Source organism: Haliaeetus albicilla, chromosome 12 (assembly GCF_947461875.1).
Source record: "Haliaeetus albicilla chromosome 12, bHalAlb1.1, whole genome shotgun sequence".
Lineage (NCBI taxonomy): Eukaryota > Metazoa > Chordata > Aves > Accipitriformes > Accipitridae > Haliaeetus > Haliaeetus albicilla.
In genome coordinates, this window is record NC_091494.1 from 42,121,628 (window position 1) to 42,136,299 (window position 14,672).

The 14,672-nt window shown below is 65.3% G+C and overlaps 2 protein-coding genes across 2 annotated transcripts; one reads left to right on the forward strand and one right to left on the reverse strand.

Moving 5' to 3' along the window:
• On the forward strand, window positions 1-9,753 carry FAAP100 (FA core complex associated protein 100). The gene is made up of 10 exons (XM_069799407.1): window positions 1-279; window positions 818-1,008; window positions 1,971-2,089; window positions 2,403-3,367; window positions 4,585-4,735; window positions 5,444-6,234; window positions 6,669-6,805; window positions 8,125-8,241; window positions 8,765-8,851; window positions 8,972-9,753. Exons 1-10 carry the CDS (start codon window positions 9-11, stop codon window positions 9,095-9,097), a joined length of 2,955 nt encoding a protein of 984 aa, XP_069655508.1. The 5' UTR covers window positions 1-8; the 3' UTR covers window positions 9,098-9,753.
• A 457-nt stretch (window positions 9,754-10,210) lies between these two features.
• FSCN2 (fascin actin-bundling protein 2, retinal) lies at window positions 10,211-13,981 on the reverse strand. Its single transcript, XM_069799409.1, has 5 exons — window positions 12,609-13,981; window positions 11,158-11,314; window positions 10,942-11,063; window positions 10,689-10,856; window positions 10,211-10,600 (listed from the first exon to the last, which is right to left on the reverse strand). The coding sequence occupies exons 1-5, from the start codon at window positions 13,429-13,431 to the stop codon at window positions 10,395-10,397; spliced, it is 1,476 nt and encodes a 491-aa protein (XP_069655510.1). The 5' UTR covers window positions 13,432-13,981; the 3' UTR covers window positions 10,211-10,394.
• Between the last annotated feature and the right edge of the window lie 691 nt (window positions 13,982-14,672).

Genomic DNA, 14,672 nt, shown 5'->3' on the forward strand with positions numbered 1-14,672 from the left:
TCAGGCCCATGCTGTGGGGCAGGCCTCTGCCCCCCCCCCGTTCGCCATTAATAAAGCCGCTGTCACCAGCATCGTCTCACTCCTCTCTGCGCCCCCGAGGTGGGGGCTTCACCTTCATCCCCCCCCTCCTCCTCCGGTACCGACCCCGGGGGGGGCGTTGGGGAACGGACCGGCCCAGGTCCGCCCATCACGGCTTTACGGCCTGTCGCAAACTCCCCGCCCATTGCGGCGGCGGCCGCCGCGCAGCCGTAAAGCGGAGCTGCCCGCGCCCCCCGCCCGGTAACCGCAACCCCACCGGGAGGCAATGGGGGGCTGGGGGGGGGGAAGGGAGGAGCTGGGGGGGGAAGGACTGAGGTGTGGGGTGGGATGGAGGGTTGGGGGGGGCTGGGCCGGTGGGGCGGGGGCGGGGGTGGGGGCTGTGGGGCTGAGGCTGGGGGGCTTGGAATGGGGGCTGGGGTGGCTGGGGTTGATGCTTGGGGGGGGGGCTTGTGGGGTGGGGGGTCTAGGCCTGTGGTATTGGGGGGGGCTTGTGGGGCGGGGGCGTCTAGGCCTGTGGTATTGGGGGAGGTGGGCATGGGTCTGGACCTGCGGGGGGGGGGCTGTGGGGTTCAGTCAGGAGTGGGGGGGGCTGTGGGGCTGGGTCACCGCACTCCTGGGGCTGTCAGTGGCCTTCTGGGGGGGCCACGCTCAGCCTGCACCCGGGGTCCTCACAGAGGGACCCCATCCCCTTCCCCTTCAGTGCCGGCTGGAGCGTGGGTGACCCCCCCACCACCACCACCCCCCCTCCCAGCGCTGACCCCCATCCCCGCACCCCCAGGCTGGCACTGCGCCCCTCCCGGCACCATGGCGCAGGTGGGCCACAGGGTGGATTACCTGGCCGGTTTCTGCTGCCCGGTGGGGGGGCTGGTAGCAGGCAAGCCCCGGGTGCTGTGCCATGAGAACGAGATCTACCTCTCCAACGGCAGTGAGTTCGTCTACGTCTATGACCAGGAGGGGAAGGTGCTGAAGGTGAGTGGACTGGTAGGGCTGGGGGGTGGGGGGGCTTCACCCCAAGCCCCCCGTGCCGGGAGGGTGCTCTGGGGTTGGGGGCTGGTGTGCCGGGACAGGGCGAAGGTGGTGGAGATGCCAGTCGTGTTCCCTGTCACCGGTCGCCCAGTCTAAATGGGATCCCTCCATTGGTGTCCCCCCTATCCACAAACGAACTTCACGAGCCACCCCAAACCCCCTTACCTGGCTCCAAGGCCCCTTCTGGGGGTGGGGGGTGCTGCCGTCTGGCCCCTCTCCTAAACTTGTGAGACAAACATTTAATTAAACTAGAAAGGCTTTTTTCTCTCCCCGAGCAAAGTGACATCTCTTTCATTTCTCACCTACAAAGGGTTTCACTATTGTCTTTGCTGTGACTAACAGCAGTCGTCGTGTTGAGTTATACACAGCTTCTTTTTTTAATTTTTTCCTATTATCATTTCTAAGAAAGCCAGCACTGTAATGTCAGGAATTGCCTCCTACACTGCACTCCTTCTTGGGAAAGTAGAGCATGTACTGGCTTTCTGGTCGCTATTTTCCTTCCCCTCAGGGAGTGTGAGCGATGTGCTACCTCGTTACCTGCAGCCCTTCTCCCGACACCCTGCTGCCCTTCACTGAGGGCGGCTGCCCCTTGCCCAGGAAAGCCCAGCTGGGTCCGCAGTCTGCGGTGCTGCCCAGGGATAGATTTAGTCCTGGAAATTGCTTGTAATCTGCGTTTGCAGGAAATAACGGCTTTAATTCACAGTTGCATTAGGGTTGCCCAGGAGGGAGCGTTGTCCAGCGAGTGGTTTCTTTCTTTACCTGGCACGGGTGAGCAGGGCTCTGCCCGGCCTGGCAGCCTGGGCACCGTGGGTCCCGCGGCACTTGCACCTGCAGCAAGTCGCCCCATCCCCACTGCCCCTCTGGGTTCCGTAGAAAGATGACTTTTTTTCTGTTTTCCCACCCAGGCCGTGTACCGGTGCCCCGACCAGGTGTGGCACGTGGAGCTGCTGCCCCAGCCCCGGCATCTTTACATCCTCTGTGCCCACAGTGGCATTTACTGTGTCTCCCTGGACCAGCAGAGCAGGTGAGCCGGCTGTCACCGCCAGGGGCGCGAGCCAGTCCCGTGCTGTTAGTCCTGGAGTCCTGGGGCTGCTTCTCGTGGCTGGGGTGACATGTTGGGCTTCCGCCGCTGCCCTCTCCCTACCCGTCCTCCCGCAGGCATGGGAAACATTAGGCGGTCTGAGGCTCTGGCTCTCTCTGGATCGCCGCTCTTGCAGCAGATGCTAAAAGCCGTGCTGCGGGGAGCTTGTTTCCGAGGGCCAGGGTAAGAGGCAGCCAAGGGAAGCGCTGGCTTCGCCCCATGGCTTGGCTGAGAGCTCTTCCCTGTTTGCTTGAAGGTTAATGGAGCAGACGGATGGCGACGGCCAAGAAAGCAATTGCCCTTCCGGCGTCTTCCCTGTGGACTCGGACGCCTGCATCTTCCCAGACTCCAGCCTGTGCATGTTCACTCTGCTCAACAACTTTGTCATCACCTTGTCCCAGGCTCACGGCAAATGGTGGATGAAACTGCACGAGCTTCCACACCCCGAGCAGGAGAGTCCCCCGTACCGGCAGGTCAGCGAGGTGGGCTTCTGCCCCGGCCCCCAGCCCGGTGATGAGGGGGACAGCCCGCCCTCCCGCTTCCTCCCCGTCCTGTGCTGCGCATCCTCCCCAGGCACTGTGGGGTCCGGGGAGGGGCTGTGGTGCTCAGGGGGCTTTGTGCTGGAAGAGCCCCTCTTCAGCCTGCTCTTTGGGATCGACGCTGCCATGCTGGAGTCTCCTATGATCCTCTGCGGCTTCCCGGATGGACAGCTCTGCTCCGTACCGCTGAAGGCCCTCAGCTCTTCAACGGCTGTCGATGGCTGCCATGACGTTTCGAACCCAGACCCCCCCGTGAAGATCCTCCATCATTTGGAAGAGCCCATCGTCTTCATTGGGGCCTTGAGAACAGAGCGGAGGGCGGCAGAGGATGCCGAGGACGAGCAGCTCTTCGGAGACACTGGCTGTGACTGCGTGGTGGCCGTGGGCCACTACGGGAAGATGGTGGCCGTCAAGGCGGATCAGAGGGAGGAGGCAACAGTGCCGGAGCTCAGGGAGTACTACTTGCGTGGGCCCATTCTCTGCGCCGCCTGCAGCAGCGGCAGCCGGATGTATTACAGCACGCACTCGGACATCTCCGCCGTCGACCTGGACTGGGTCGGCGATTCCTCCGACCCCGAGGACGCGGAGAGTTGCACCGGCGTCCTGCCTCCCGTCCTGTCTCCGGCCAGTTTAAGTATCTGTAGCGTTGTGGCTCTTTCCTTGTCTTCTCGGGCATCAGAAGGTACTGCCGGCAGTGGGGCGTGCACTGGGTCTTGGGGTGGAGCGGGGCAGGATAGCTGCCTATTCCGGCCCATACGTCTCCACCCCTCCTTACGGTCCAGATTGGGCTCCGTCCTCCATCCGTTCTTGTTGACTCCCCTCGTTTTTGTAAGTCGTTTCTGTTGAGCATGCCAACTCGGGCTGAACGCGAGGCGTGCTGGCAGCTCCGGCTCTTCCCTGCCCGTTCGTGGTTCCTCTCTGCTCGGCGTCGCAGGAGGCGGCCGGTCCGCGCAGGTTCCCATGGGGTGCTGGCACCAGCCCTGCCTGTCCCCTTGGGCTCCCCGCACGGAGGGCAGCCTGCGGGGAGCCCCGAACAAGCTGGGATGAGGCTCGCTTCAGAAAGGGGGTTCCAGGCATGCCGCTGTCTGGACTGGGGGCTTCTGCGTGGCCGCTCGGAGCCTGCACGCACTGCGCGCTCCAGCCCCACAGCTTGGGTGCTAATTGTGTCCCCCCCACAGCGAGGGCAGTGTGCGGTGCCTGATCACAGCCTGGGCACACAGCAAGGTGCCATGCTCGCCCTTGGGAGTGGAGGAATGGAGCAGAGGGCCTAGATGGGGGGGAAAGCATCTCGCAGCTGTAGCTGAATCCCTTGCATGGGGCAACACGAGAAGCAAACAGGGCCAGAACAGGCAGGCGAGCGAGGAGAGGCTCCTGGGGCATCCAGGCGAGAGCAAGGCAGGCAGTCCTGCCTGCGCCCAGCCCCGCTTGCTGCCCATGGAGCTGCATGCGTCTTGCCGCTGGGGACCCTGCATGGCAGCGCTGTCTCCCAGGGTGCTGTGGCCCCCCCCCGGTGCCTCCCCCAGCGGCTTCTGGCCTTGGCTTGGGGGTGGCCAGCTCCGGGAAGCATGGCTGGGGCAGCAGGGCTGTTGGTGAGCAGGAGCTGCGGGGACAGGACAGGCATGAGGGGGGGTGCATTTCCCTTCAGGGGGGCAGCCCTTTCTCAGGGAGCTGCGTGCGAGATGGGTGTGCTGTCCTGGTCCGTGTCCTGTCTCCGTTGTACCCCTCTACAGATGGAGGCGATACCTCTGGCTCCTGCTGTCTTGGGGCAGGCAGTGCCATCCTGTGCTCCCCCGTCCCCTTGCATCCCCATCCCCCAGCCATCAGGGAAGCCCCGGCTGCCTTCCTGGCCCCCCCACTGCTGCCCCTCATTGCCTGACCTGTCCCCGTCTCTGCCCACAGGTGAATCGGAGCTGCTGGCCTTGTCTGCCAAAGGCCGCCTCATGACCTGCGGCTTATGCAGCCCCGAGGACACCGATGTGGGGCTGACACCCGCCGAGGCTGGCCGGAGAATTAAGGAGCTGCTGTCCGGGATAGGCAACACATCGGAGAGGTAAAGGGCAGGGCTGCTCTTACTCCACGAGCTGCCGGGTTTATGAGCACCAAGCTGGGTTTTTGTGCATTGGCTGTGAGGTCTCTGTCAGTAACTGCTCCAACATTTACCTTTCCAGAGTGCAGGAGACTGGCTGGGAAACCCCCCTGACCTCAATAGGCTAAAAATAGTGTTTAAGGGCAGCCCCGCCGGCTGCCCCCCTCCCCTGGGTGCAGCTGGCTCCGGCACTACGGGCAGGCTGGTGTTTACAGCCTCGGCGGCAGAAGGTGGGAGAGGCAGGGTGCCAGGCACTCCCAGACGCCCCGCCATGCCTGCCAAGTCGGCAGTAACAGGCAGGGCAGGCACGTGCCTCCAGCCTCCACGGCCGTCTGCGTGTGGGGAGGGGATGTGGGTGAGTCCCCCCTTTCTTTGCAGGGGGATTCCTGGGGTCTGGCTGGCCGGAGCCACTCTTCAGGGTCAGCTCAGCTGATGGGGGCTTGTGGGCAGAGCAGTCCTGCAGGCAGCATGGATCCAGCACTGCCTTGGAGAAGGAGCCAGGGGGGTTCCTGGGGTGGCTCATGGCACCGGGCTCGGCTCGTCTGCCGTGGCAGCGCAGCACCATTTGTGCAGCAGCCTTTGGTACTGGCCTCTGCTGTGCTCTCATCGCTGACCCACCATCCCAGCTGCCGTCCTTCCTGCTATTTCAGCACTGATGCTTTGTCCTTGCAGAGTTTCCTTCCTGAAGAAGGCAGTGGACCAGAAGAACCGAGCCCTGGCCAGCCTGAACCAGGTGATGAACGTGAGCGCGGCTTTGCTGTCCAGCCAAGAAGGCCAGAAGCCCATTGCTTGCACTGTCACTGCCAACTGGAGCTGCCTCCTGCTCCAAGATACCGTCACCATCTCCTGTCTGCTGGAGAACTGCAGCGAGTACAGCCTGGAGGAGGGCTGGACCCTCTGTGTTCAGCTCCTGGCCAGCCCCTGTGCCTTAGAAGAGGAGTCCGTGGATTCTGCCACCACCTTCACCTTCCCCATTGACCAGCTCCTCCCTGGGAACAAGAGGGAGCTGACGCTGCCCCTCGGCTCTGCTGCAGACACCAAGCTGGACCTGCCTCTGACCATCTCCTGTGCCCTCTACTACAGTTTACGGGATATTTTGGGCAGCGGCTCCGACTCCTCCGAGGCCCTGGATGACCTCCTGCCCGACGACTCACCCATCCTCTCCCCAGACAGAGAGGGGATCTGCCTGCCCCTCAGCGAATGCACCATTGACATGCTCCAGTGCCTCCGTTTCGAGAGCAGCCCCCCCGGGCCAGATGCCTCCCCACCGGCAGCTGCCCCCCCTGCCCCCCCAGACCCTGTGGAGACCTTCCTCAAAGTATCCCAGGAGCAGACCGAGCCTGAGGGGGTGAAAGCCAGCGAGCTGCCGCACACCTCAGGAGAGGGAAACCTGCCCCCTTCGGCAGCGTCCATCAGGGTGTCCTCGGAGCTGCTGAAAAATGCGCTGAAAACCTCTGGCTCAGGTGGGTCCCAGGAGAGGAGCATCCCAGGAACTCCTGGGGTATCTCCTTGGGCAGAGGTATTTGCATCCTGGCTTGTGGCCATCTCGGGAGAGGCCAGGATGGCACTGTCACAGCCTGTGCGTGCAGGCTGGGATGGTCACCAGCCCCTTCCTTGGGTGAGGAGGGCTGCGTGACCCCGTGCAGTCACCCCCTCAGCACGTGTCTGCTCGTGGGCTGACACGTGGATGCTGTGGCAGTTACATGACCAAGCTCAGTTTGTCTCAGCAGGGAGGGCAACAGCCCCTGCATCAGTCTTGGCCTCACAGGGGCTGCACCAGGCACACGCCGCTCCCTCCTGCACTGGCTGCATCGCTCCGGACTGAGCAGGGCTGCTGAGCCGCAGGGAGGGCATTCAGCAGCGTAACAAGCTCTGCTTTCTCTCCTTTCATCCCCAGATGTCTCGCTGAGCTGTGCCACGCTGCGCTGGCTGCTGGCTGAGAACGCTGGGGCCGAGGCGCTGAGCAGCAGGGAGGTGGCATCAGTGCGCGGCGCAGCGCCGGATGGAGGCGAGGTGCAGCTGCTTGTCCGAGAGGCAAGGAATGGATTAGCCCCGCAGAGAAATTCCCTGCGCCCCCATCCCACGAAGCTGGCTCCGTCCCGCAGCCCCTCACTCGTGCCAGGGAGCTGGGTGATGTATGGCCTTGCCGTGCTGACCCCAGGCTGTCATCTGTGGGTCCGGACGCCTGGGAGCCTGCTGGCTGCTACGCTGTGGGGCTGGGGCTTGTGTGCTTGGCTGGACAGGCTGCGTTGCCAGTCCCCCTTCTCCCAACCCGGCACTTTCCAAAGGCTGTGGCCGCTTCCCTCCCTCTCTGGGCGAGTATGTGTCCCCCAGATGTTCTCATTTCCCTGCCAGGCAGGGCGGTGGGTTGCTGCCGTGTTTCTGCACGGCAGGCTGGCTTTGTGAGGGCAGATGTCCCCTCACCATCCTTTCACTGGCCTGCAGGATCCTTGTCTTTTTCCACTGCATTTCCACTGGAGCGGTGTGGCTCCTGTTCGTGGCCATCTCTTGCCCAGCCCTGCTGAGATGTAGTAGCCCCAGGCACTTGCTGTGCCCCAGCCTGGTGTTGGGTTCAGCTCTGGAAGAAATGGGCTTTCCCTGCTGCTTTGGCCAGCTGCGCTTTGCTGGCTCTGCAAAGTGAGGCGAAAACATGGCTGGATTTGGGGTGTAAATCTGATCTGCTGCAGCTCGTCCCCCTTAAACGTGAAAACCCCCCTCTAAGCGCAAAGGGAAAATACTAATTGCTGCCCAGCTCTTCTGCTGCAGCTAGTGGACCCTGTGCTGAGGGGCCCAGCCGCCTGTATGCTGGCAATGACCTGGCTCAGGTTGATTCACGCTTGAGAGCTCTAATATTGCCAATGTGATTAGTGACAGTGTTAATTCTGCTTGGGCTAAGCCTGCCGGATTAAATCCACTGGGGTGGCAGCCTGTGCCTCGTCAGGGAACTGGCATCCACTCACCTCCAGCAGCAAACGGGCATCCACTTGCCCCCAGCAGCACCGGGCAAGACCGGCGGCCACTCTCCTGGCTGCGGTACATGCCTCAGCTGCTGTTCCCGGCCGAGGCTGAAGGAGTGGATGTGAGCTGATGGCCACCGGGGCCGGGCCGGGGCAAATGCCCCTTGGAGGGGCTGGGCAAGGGGTCTGATGTGCCCAGCTGGGCTGGCAGCGTCTCTCCTGCATTTGCCCGTAGCAGACTGCAGAGCAAATGGGTTGGGAGGGGGTGCAGGGAGTAGGGATGGAGGAGGAGAGCCTCTCGGGGAGCTCTGTGCCCATGGGGAGAGGTCCTGGAGCTGCCCTTGCCCCCTCCCCTGCCCAGCGATGATTGCAGTGAGGATGTACTCGCTGTCCCAGGTGGCCATGAACGACCTCAGCCCAGCGGGTCCCATCCAGGCCGTGGAAATCCTGATGGAGAGCCCGTCCCTGGCTGACATGTGCAGGATGCACCACGCCGTCATCCGGCGCATCCAGGTATGCTCGGCTGTCGCCGCGGGGTTGTGCCGCTGGCCCCAGCAGACGTGACCCTGGGGGGGACAGGGGGAACCCTAAGCAAGCCAAAGGCCTAGGGCCAAAGCCTGGGGGCACAGCCGGGCTCGCTGGGAGGGCTTCTCTGGCACCACCGTGTGGCAGACCAGCCCAGCATGGCTGGGGAGCGGGACCATGGCGGACCCCGCTCCCTTTCTGAGCCCCAAACCTCAGCTCTGGGCGTTTGGGCCATGGAGCCCTGGGAGAGGTGTCTGCTCTCTGCCCCAGGAATGGGCCCCAGTCAGTTTGGCAGCTAAACAGAGCAGGGGCCCCCGCGGCACGTGGGGGCTGGCAGCCTTCCCAGAGGTGCTTCGGCACCGGCACGAGGCCTGGGGAGAGCAGGGAAGCGCGGCTGCCAGGTGGAGAACTGCCTCCTGCCCGGTGCCGCGGCTGAGGCTCCCCAGGGCTGGGTGCTGCCGCAGCCGGCTCTCTCGGCGCCTGTCCCGGCAGAGCTCTCCACTCCCCGCAGGCGCTGGTGCTGGAGCAGGCGGCGCAGGGCTCGGGCCCCCCCGACCTCCGCATGCAGTACCTGCGCCAGATCCAGGCCAACCACGAGGTGAGGACCTGCCATACCCCTGTACCCTCCCCATGGGGTCCACCGTTAGGACACCCCCCACCCACCCCGCCACAGCCCCGAACCGACGTGTGTCTCTCAAGCTCCGTCTCCCTTGTGCAGATGCTGCTGAAGGAAGCGCAGACCCTACGCGACCGGCCGCCCCTCGGCGAGGAGGGAGACGCAACAGCAGAGAAGCTCCTGCACGTCTACAGGCAGCTGCGCAACCCCAGCCTTGTTCTCCTGTGAGCAGGGGGGTGGCCAGCGCACCCCGGGGACCCCGAGCCCCGCCGGCCGGGGTGGGTGCCCACCGGGCCAGCGGTGGGGAGAGACCCCCCCCCCCGCCAGAGGAGGAGTGGGCCCGGGTGGGAGGGCTGGTGGCGAGGGCAGGGAGGCCGCGGCGGTGGTCCGGGTTGAGGGGGGGGGGGGGTGTGTGTGTGTGCGTGTTTTTGTGGTCGTGTTGTCGGCAGCACCGGAGGGTCGTGGGGTTCCAGCGGCAGAGCGGGGGCTTCTGGGCTGGCCCGGCCTGACCCTGCCGCCCCCCAGCCCGGCCACGCCGGCGGGCAGCCCCCGGGGTCGTGCTGTCTTGTGGATCGTTCTAGCCGTGGTAGTTTAGTGCTCTCCCGGCGGCCGCCGTGCCATGCCGGCTGTGGGCTGTGCCCCCGTGCCGCCTTGACTTTCAGGATCAGGACAAACAGGGTGCTGTGCCAGGGTGCCCAGCGGGCACCTGCCCGGGGGAGCCCCGTTTTCTGCTGGGCAGGGGAGGGGGTTTTCCACTCCCCCGTTGTTTCTATAAATGATCTTGTATTTCTGTGGTGGTGCAGCGTGTTTTGGCCCAGTCCTTCCCCGCACCGCTCCAGTGTCTGTAAATCTGTCGTCTGCCATGAAAACGATCGTGCCGCTCAGCAAGTGCCCGTCTCTTTTCCTTTCCATCTCCCAGCAGGGCCCTGCCAGCTCCCTGGGGGGCTGCCACCGTTGCCCACCCCCCCCAGCCCTCTTGCCAGGCTCCTCCAGCCTGGCAGAGGGTCCATGGGCATCCCAGCCCCTCCGGGCTCCAGCTCCCTGCGCAGCCCCTTGGGGTCCTGCCCACAGCAGGTTTGCTTGGCCGAGCCTCATCGCCAGCTGCCCCTGCGGCACCCCCGGACCCTGCGACCACCTCCTGGCAGCTCTGCCTGTGGCAGCCTGGGGGGGTCCCTGTGTCCCAGAGCAGCGGCAGGGCCGGGGTGCCATGGCGGGTGGGGGGGGTCCCACGGCTCACCAGTCTCCATCTGGGGTTGTGGGCGCTGGGCTGGGCATGGGGGGAGGGATGGGGGTGGATCTTGAGCACTGCAGGAGGCCAAGGAAGATGAGGCGATGCCCCGGTGTGATCCAGACTGACTTTAATGCCATGAGTCAAGGGGGTCGGGGACACAGCTGCTGTGGATGGTGCCAGCGCCGGCTCCACCGCCATCCTTTGCCTGGGAACGAGCTAGCATCCCCAGCCAGCCTGGGAGCGGGGCGGGCTGGGGGATGCTGTGGCGGGGGATGCCTGCCGGTGCCAGGCAGGTCAGTATTCCCAGAGCGTGGCCCGCAGCACGGACTCGCTGTCAGCCCGCAGGGTGCCGGCCGGGTCCCCGCGCAGATACCGGCCGTTCTTCCCTTTGATGGCCACGCGTCCCCGCTCCCGGAACTCGAAGAAGAAATCCTCGGAGAGTTCCCCATCGCTGCACACCGACCCGCTGCTTGCCACGTACCAGAACTTGCCCCCCTGGCCTGCGGAGAGTCACCGGGGGCAGTCAGTGGGGTCTGGCTGGACTCCCAGTAGCCCCCCACCCTAGTAGCCCCCCACCCCATCACCCACCTTGGATCTGGTAGGCGCCATCACTAAAGCTGATGTGGAAGACATCGTAGACGGAGCGGTTGGAATCGAGCAGGTTGGAGCCACGGTGGTAACAGACGAAGCCGTGCTCGCCCCGCAGCACCAGCATGGGGCGGTTGATCAGCTTCAGGGTGAACTCCTCATCCTCCCCTGCACGGGAGCCCGGCCTTGAGCACCGCGGGCTGGGGTGGGGAGGGCAACGCTGGGACCCCCCCCACCCACCCCAGGCACTTACCCACAGTGTCGCTGACAGCCGCCAGTTGCCCATTCTTCTTGGTGCAGACATACCGGCCATTGCTGGCGCGCAGGGCCACCCGCCGCCCGCGCCACTCGATGTCGAACATGGTGTTGGCAGCGCTGGTGGCAGACAGTGAGCATGAGCTGGGGCAGCCTGTCCCCCCCAGCCTCTCCCCCCCCCCGAAGCCCCACGCCATGGCACGGCCCCACTCACACTTCGGTGGCCACGGCCTGGATGCCTCCATGGGCCACGAGGGTCCAGTAGCTGCCGGTGTTGGTGTGCAGGCTGCACTTGTTGGTGTCACGGTCGATCTGGAGCTGGAAGGTCTCGTGGTTCAGCTCCTCGTCCTGGTTCGCCGAGACGTTGACGCCTGCAGGCGGGAGCGACCGTCGGTGCTGGCCACGTGTGCCGATGAGCTGCAGCTGTGCTTTCCCTCCCCTGGCCCCTCCCCAGCAGCGGTAAATCCTTCTGCGAACAATCACGCTAATTGGGCTGATTAATCTGATTGCTGCTGCATCCATCTGGTTAGTGCCGCGGTGCACAGCCCCCCTATTTATAGCCTGCCCGCCACCGTCACCCGGCCCTAAGCTGCTTGGCACAGGAGCAGGCGCATTCCCGGTGCCCGCAGGGATGGCAGGGCAGCCAGGGGCATGGCACGGCCACCGCTGCCCGGGCGAGTGGGGTCCCTTAGGGGGGACCCCCACGGGCTCTGGAGGCCGTGGTCCCAGTGCAAGATCTGGCTGTAGGGGCACACAGCCCTGCCCACGCCCTCCTGCCTGCAGCTGCCTGCCTGGGGCTGCCAGACTCAGCCCCGTGCCAGGGGAGGACACACATGTAGCTGTGTGTGCAAACACACGCGTGTACCTCCACGGCTGCGTGGAGCCCTGCACATGCACGGCACCGCAGAGAGCCCCGTGCGTGCCCGCGGCGCTGAGCAGAGCCCTACGCGTATGTACACGCGCACAGCACTGCGGAGCCGTGCACACGCAAACACGTGCGCACGCCACGCTGGGGAGAGCCCCGTACACACGCGCACACGTATGGGCTGCACAGAGCTGTGCACGCGCATGCGCGTGCAGCGTTGTCCATGCACAAACACGCGTGGGCTGCACACGCAAACGCATGCACTGCACGGAGCCCTGCTCACATGCACGTGTGTGTATACACACACACACACCCCCGTGCACACCCATGGAGCCCTGTTCACACACACGTGTATACACACAACCCTCCCGTGCACATCCACGGAGCCCTGTTCACACACACATACATGTGTATACACACGCTCCCCGACCCGTGGACACCCACGGAGCTCTGTTCACACACACATACATGTGTATACACACACCCCCCAACCCGTGCACAGCCCCAGAGCCCTGTTCGCACACACACGCGTGTGTATACACACACACAAACCCCCGTGCACACCCACGGAGCCCTGCACAGCCCCACTGCTGCTCCCACCCCAACGCCACTGGCCGCAGCCTCCCCTTTGTTGTTATTACAGGGTCTCCTCCCGTGGCGGGGGTCCCAGGGGAGCTCCCACAGAGTCCTTCATGGCTGCGGGTGCTTTCAGCCGAGCCGATCCCCAGGGAATCCCCTTGGGACAGCCGGGGGTCCCGAGGCAGGCAGGGAGCAGGCAGCGGGGTGCGGGCAGCCCTTACCCTGCCGGATGGAGACGTATCTGCCGTTGGCCGCCGTGAAGACCACCTGGGGATGGCTCTCCTCCAGGTCGAAGAGTTCGTCTTTGCCCGGCTTGGAGCTGCGGCCGGATTTGAGGGTGCCGGTGGGCCCCGTGGGTGCCAGGTATTTGCCGTCGCAGTCCTTGAAAGCCAACTTGCCCGCCTTGAACTCGAGGGTGTAACCGGTACGGGCGCCGGGCTCGGGCACCAGCGTGCCGTCGCAGCGCAGGTAGCGCTCGTCGGCGGTGCGCAGGCTGTACTTCTTGTCCTGGAAGCAGAGGGTGATGAGGGCGTCCACCCCCCAGGGCAGGTTGCTGTCGGTGGCGATTTCGTCCTCGTGGGCGCTGAGGTGGGCGTAGCGGCGGCGGCTGACGCTCAGCAGGTTGGCCTGGGGGTGCATGGCCAAGTGCACGGTCCAGAGCTCGCCCTCCGTCACGCTGGGGGCGAAGCAGGAGAGCCGATCCTCCCGGCCCCCGAAGAAACGCCGGTGCGGGGCCGACTGCAGCGCCCAGCGCCCGTCCGACTGGGTGATGATGCTGAAGCGTTCGTCCCGACCCGGCTGCTCGGCCTCGCACCGCACCTTCCCGTCCTTGTCGGCACCCAGGTACCGGCCCAGGTGGCTCTTGAGGAAGACGACGGAGCTGTCGGCTTCATCCTGCTCCAGCGTCCAGATCTGCTTGCGCTTCAGGCTGGGCGCCGAGGCGTTCACCTTGTAGCCGAAGCTCTCCGCCGTCAGGTACCGGCTCTCGCAGTTGATCAGCCCGAACTGGATCTTCAGGACCTGGTGGATCCCATTCGTTGGCATCTTCCGCCGGCGTGGGGTGGCCCCCGGGGGGCCGGCGGGGGCTCCCCGGCCCTACCGAGCCCGGGCGTCGCGGCGGGGCCGGCCGGCTGCACCCGCGGGGACGTCTGCGCTGCCCCGGTGCCGCTGCCGCACTGGCCCCACGGGGTGGCTTGGCACGGCACGGCACGGCAGGGGGGCACCGGGGGTGGGCTGCGGGCTGTGCCCCTTTTAATTAGCCACAGGTAGGATTACCAAGTCCAGCCAGATTGTGGCAGGCACCGGGGTGGCCGTAACCTGCAGCGGGGCTTTCACCGAGACCCCGGGTGAGGGGGCACTGCGGCAGCCCCCGGCCGGCTCCTCAGGGTGCGCGGCCAAGCCACCGTCCGTCACCGCGGCCCCGGCTCTCGCCCGTCCCGCCGCGGAGCCGCGGGTGGAAAACTTGGGTGGGAACCCGATCCGGGCGCGGGACGGCGTATCCGTTCCCAGCGGGCTAAGGTTACCGGCCCCTCTGATTCAGCAGCAGGTCACCCCCAGCCGCGCCGCCTCCCGGCCAGCCCCTAAGCGCCTTACCAATTAGCCAGGCATTTTGATTAGTTTAAACCTTTTATCCTGCTTTGGGGCCCTTGGCCTCCATCTGTCCTGTGGCCCCAAATCCCTCCTGCAGTTGTGTATCGGGGTCACGTCCGCCCCCCCACCCTGACCCACTGGGTGATGATGGCTGGGACCCCCATCACCCAGGGCGTGGGGTCCTCCAGCGCCATGGGGCTGAGACCGCCTGAAGCTTGTGACAGTGGTGTGGGTGTGCTGCCTTGGCGGGGGACAGGGGTGCAGGGGACAGTGCCCACTCCTGCCCTGCAGGCATCTTGCCCCCAGCCCAGCTGGGACCCCCTGGCTGGGGCAGGCACAGCCGCAGGGACCCCCGGCCTCGGCCACACTCCACCGCAGGCCCCTGGGGACTGGCAGGGACGAGCTCTGCCATCGCCTGCACCCCAAAGTGCTCAGACACCCGGTGCCAGCCCCTGTGCCGGCAACCGGTTGTGCACCGGTGATGCCGCTGTGGGACACTGAGGCCCCAGCCGCGATGGCTCCCGCTGCCACCTTCCCCCCGGCCCCGCGGCTCCGGTGTCAGCGCAGCACCCAGTTATTGTTCCCGAAAATAGGTCCCAGGGATTGGTTGCCTCATGACTTTTTCATGGCCAGGCTCTCTCTTACCATGCCGGGGGGGTGCCGCGGCCCCCCAGCCGCTGAGTTACCCGAGCCGT

Excerpts from the sequence above, each read along its gene's own strand:
- FAAP100 (XM_069799407.1), top strand. The coding sequence starts at position 9 with ATGCTGTGGGGCAGGCCTCTGCCCCCCCCCCGTTCGCCATTAATAAAG. Across the intron at positions 280-817 it reads CTGCCCGCGCCCCCCGCCCG|GCTGGCACTGCGCCCCTCCC; the intron begins GTAACCGCAACC and ends CCGCACCCCCAG. Across the intron at positions 4,736-5,443 it reads ATAGGCAACACATCGGAGAG|AGTTTCCTTCCTGAAGAAGG; the intron begins GTAAAGGGCAGG and ends TTGTCCTTGCAG.
- FSCN2 (XM_069799409.1), bottom strand. The coding sequence starts at position 13,431 with ATGCCAACGAATGGGATCCACCAGGTCCTGAAGATCCAGTTCGGGCTG. Across the intron at positions 11,315-12,608 it reads ATACGTCTCCATCCGGCAGG|GCGTCAACGTCTCGGCGAAC; the intron begins GTAAGGGCTGCC and ends TCCCGCCTGCAG. Across the intron at positions 11,064-11,157 it reads CAGGCCGTGGCCACCGAAGT|CGCTGCCAACACCATGTTCG; the intron begins GTGAGTGGGGCC and ends GTCTGCCACCAG.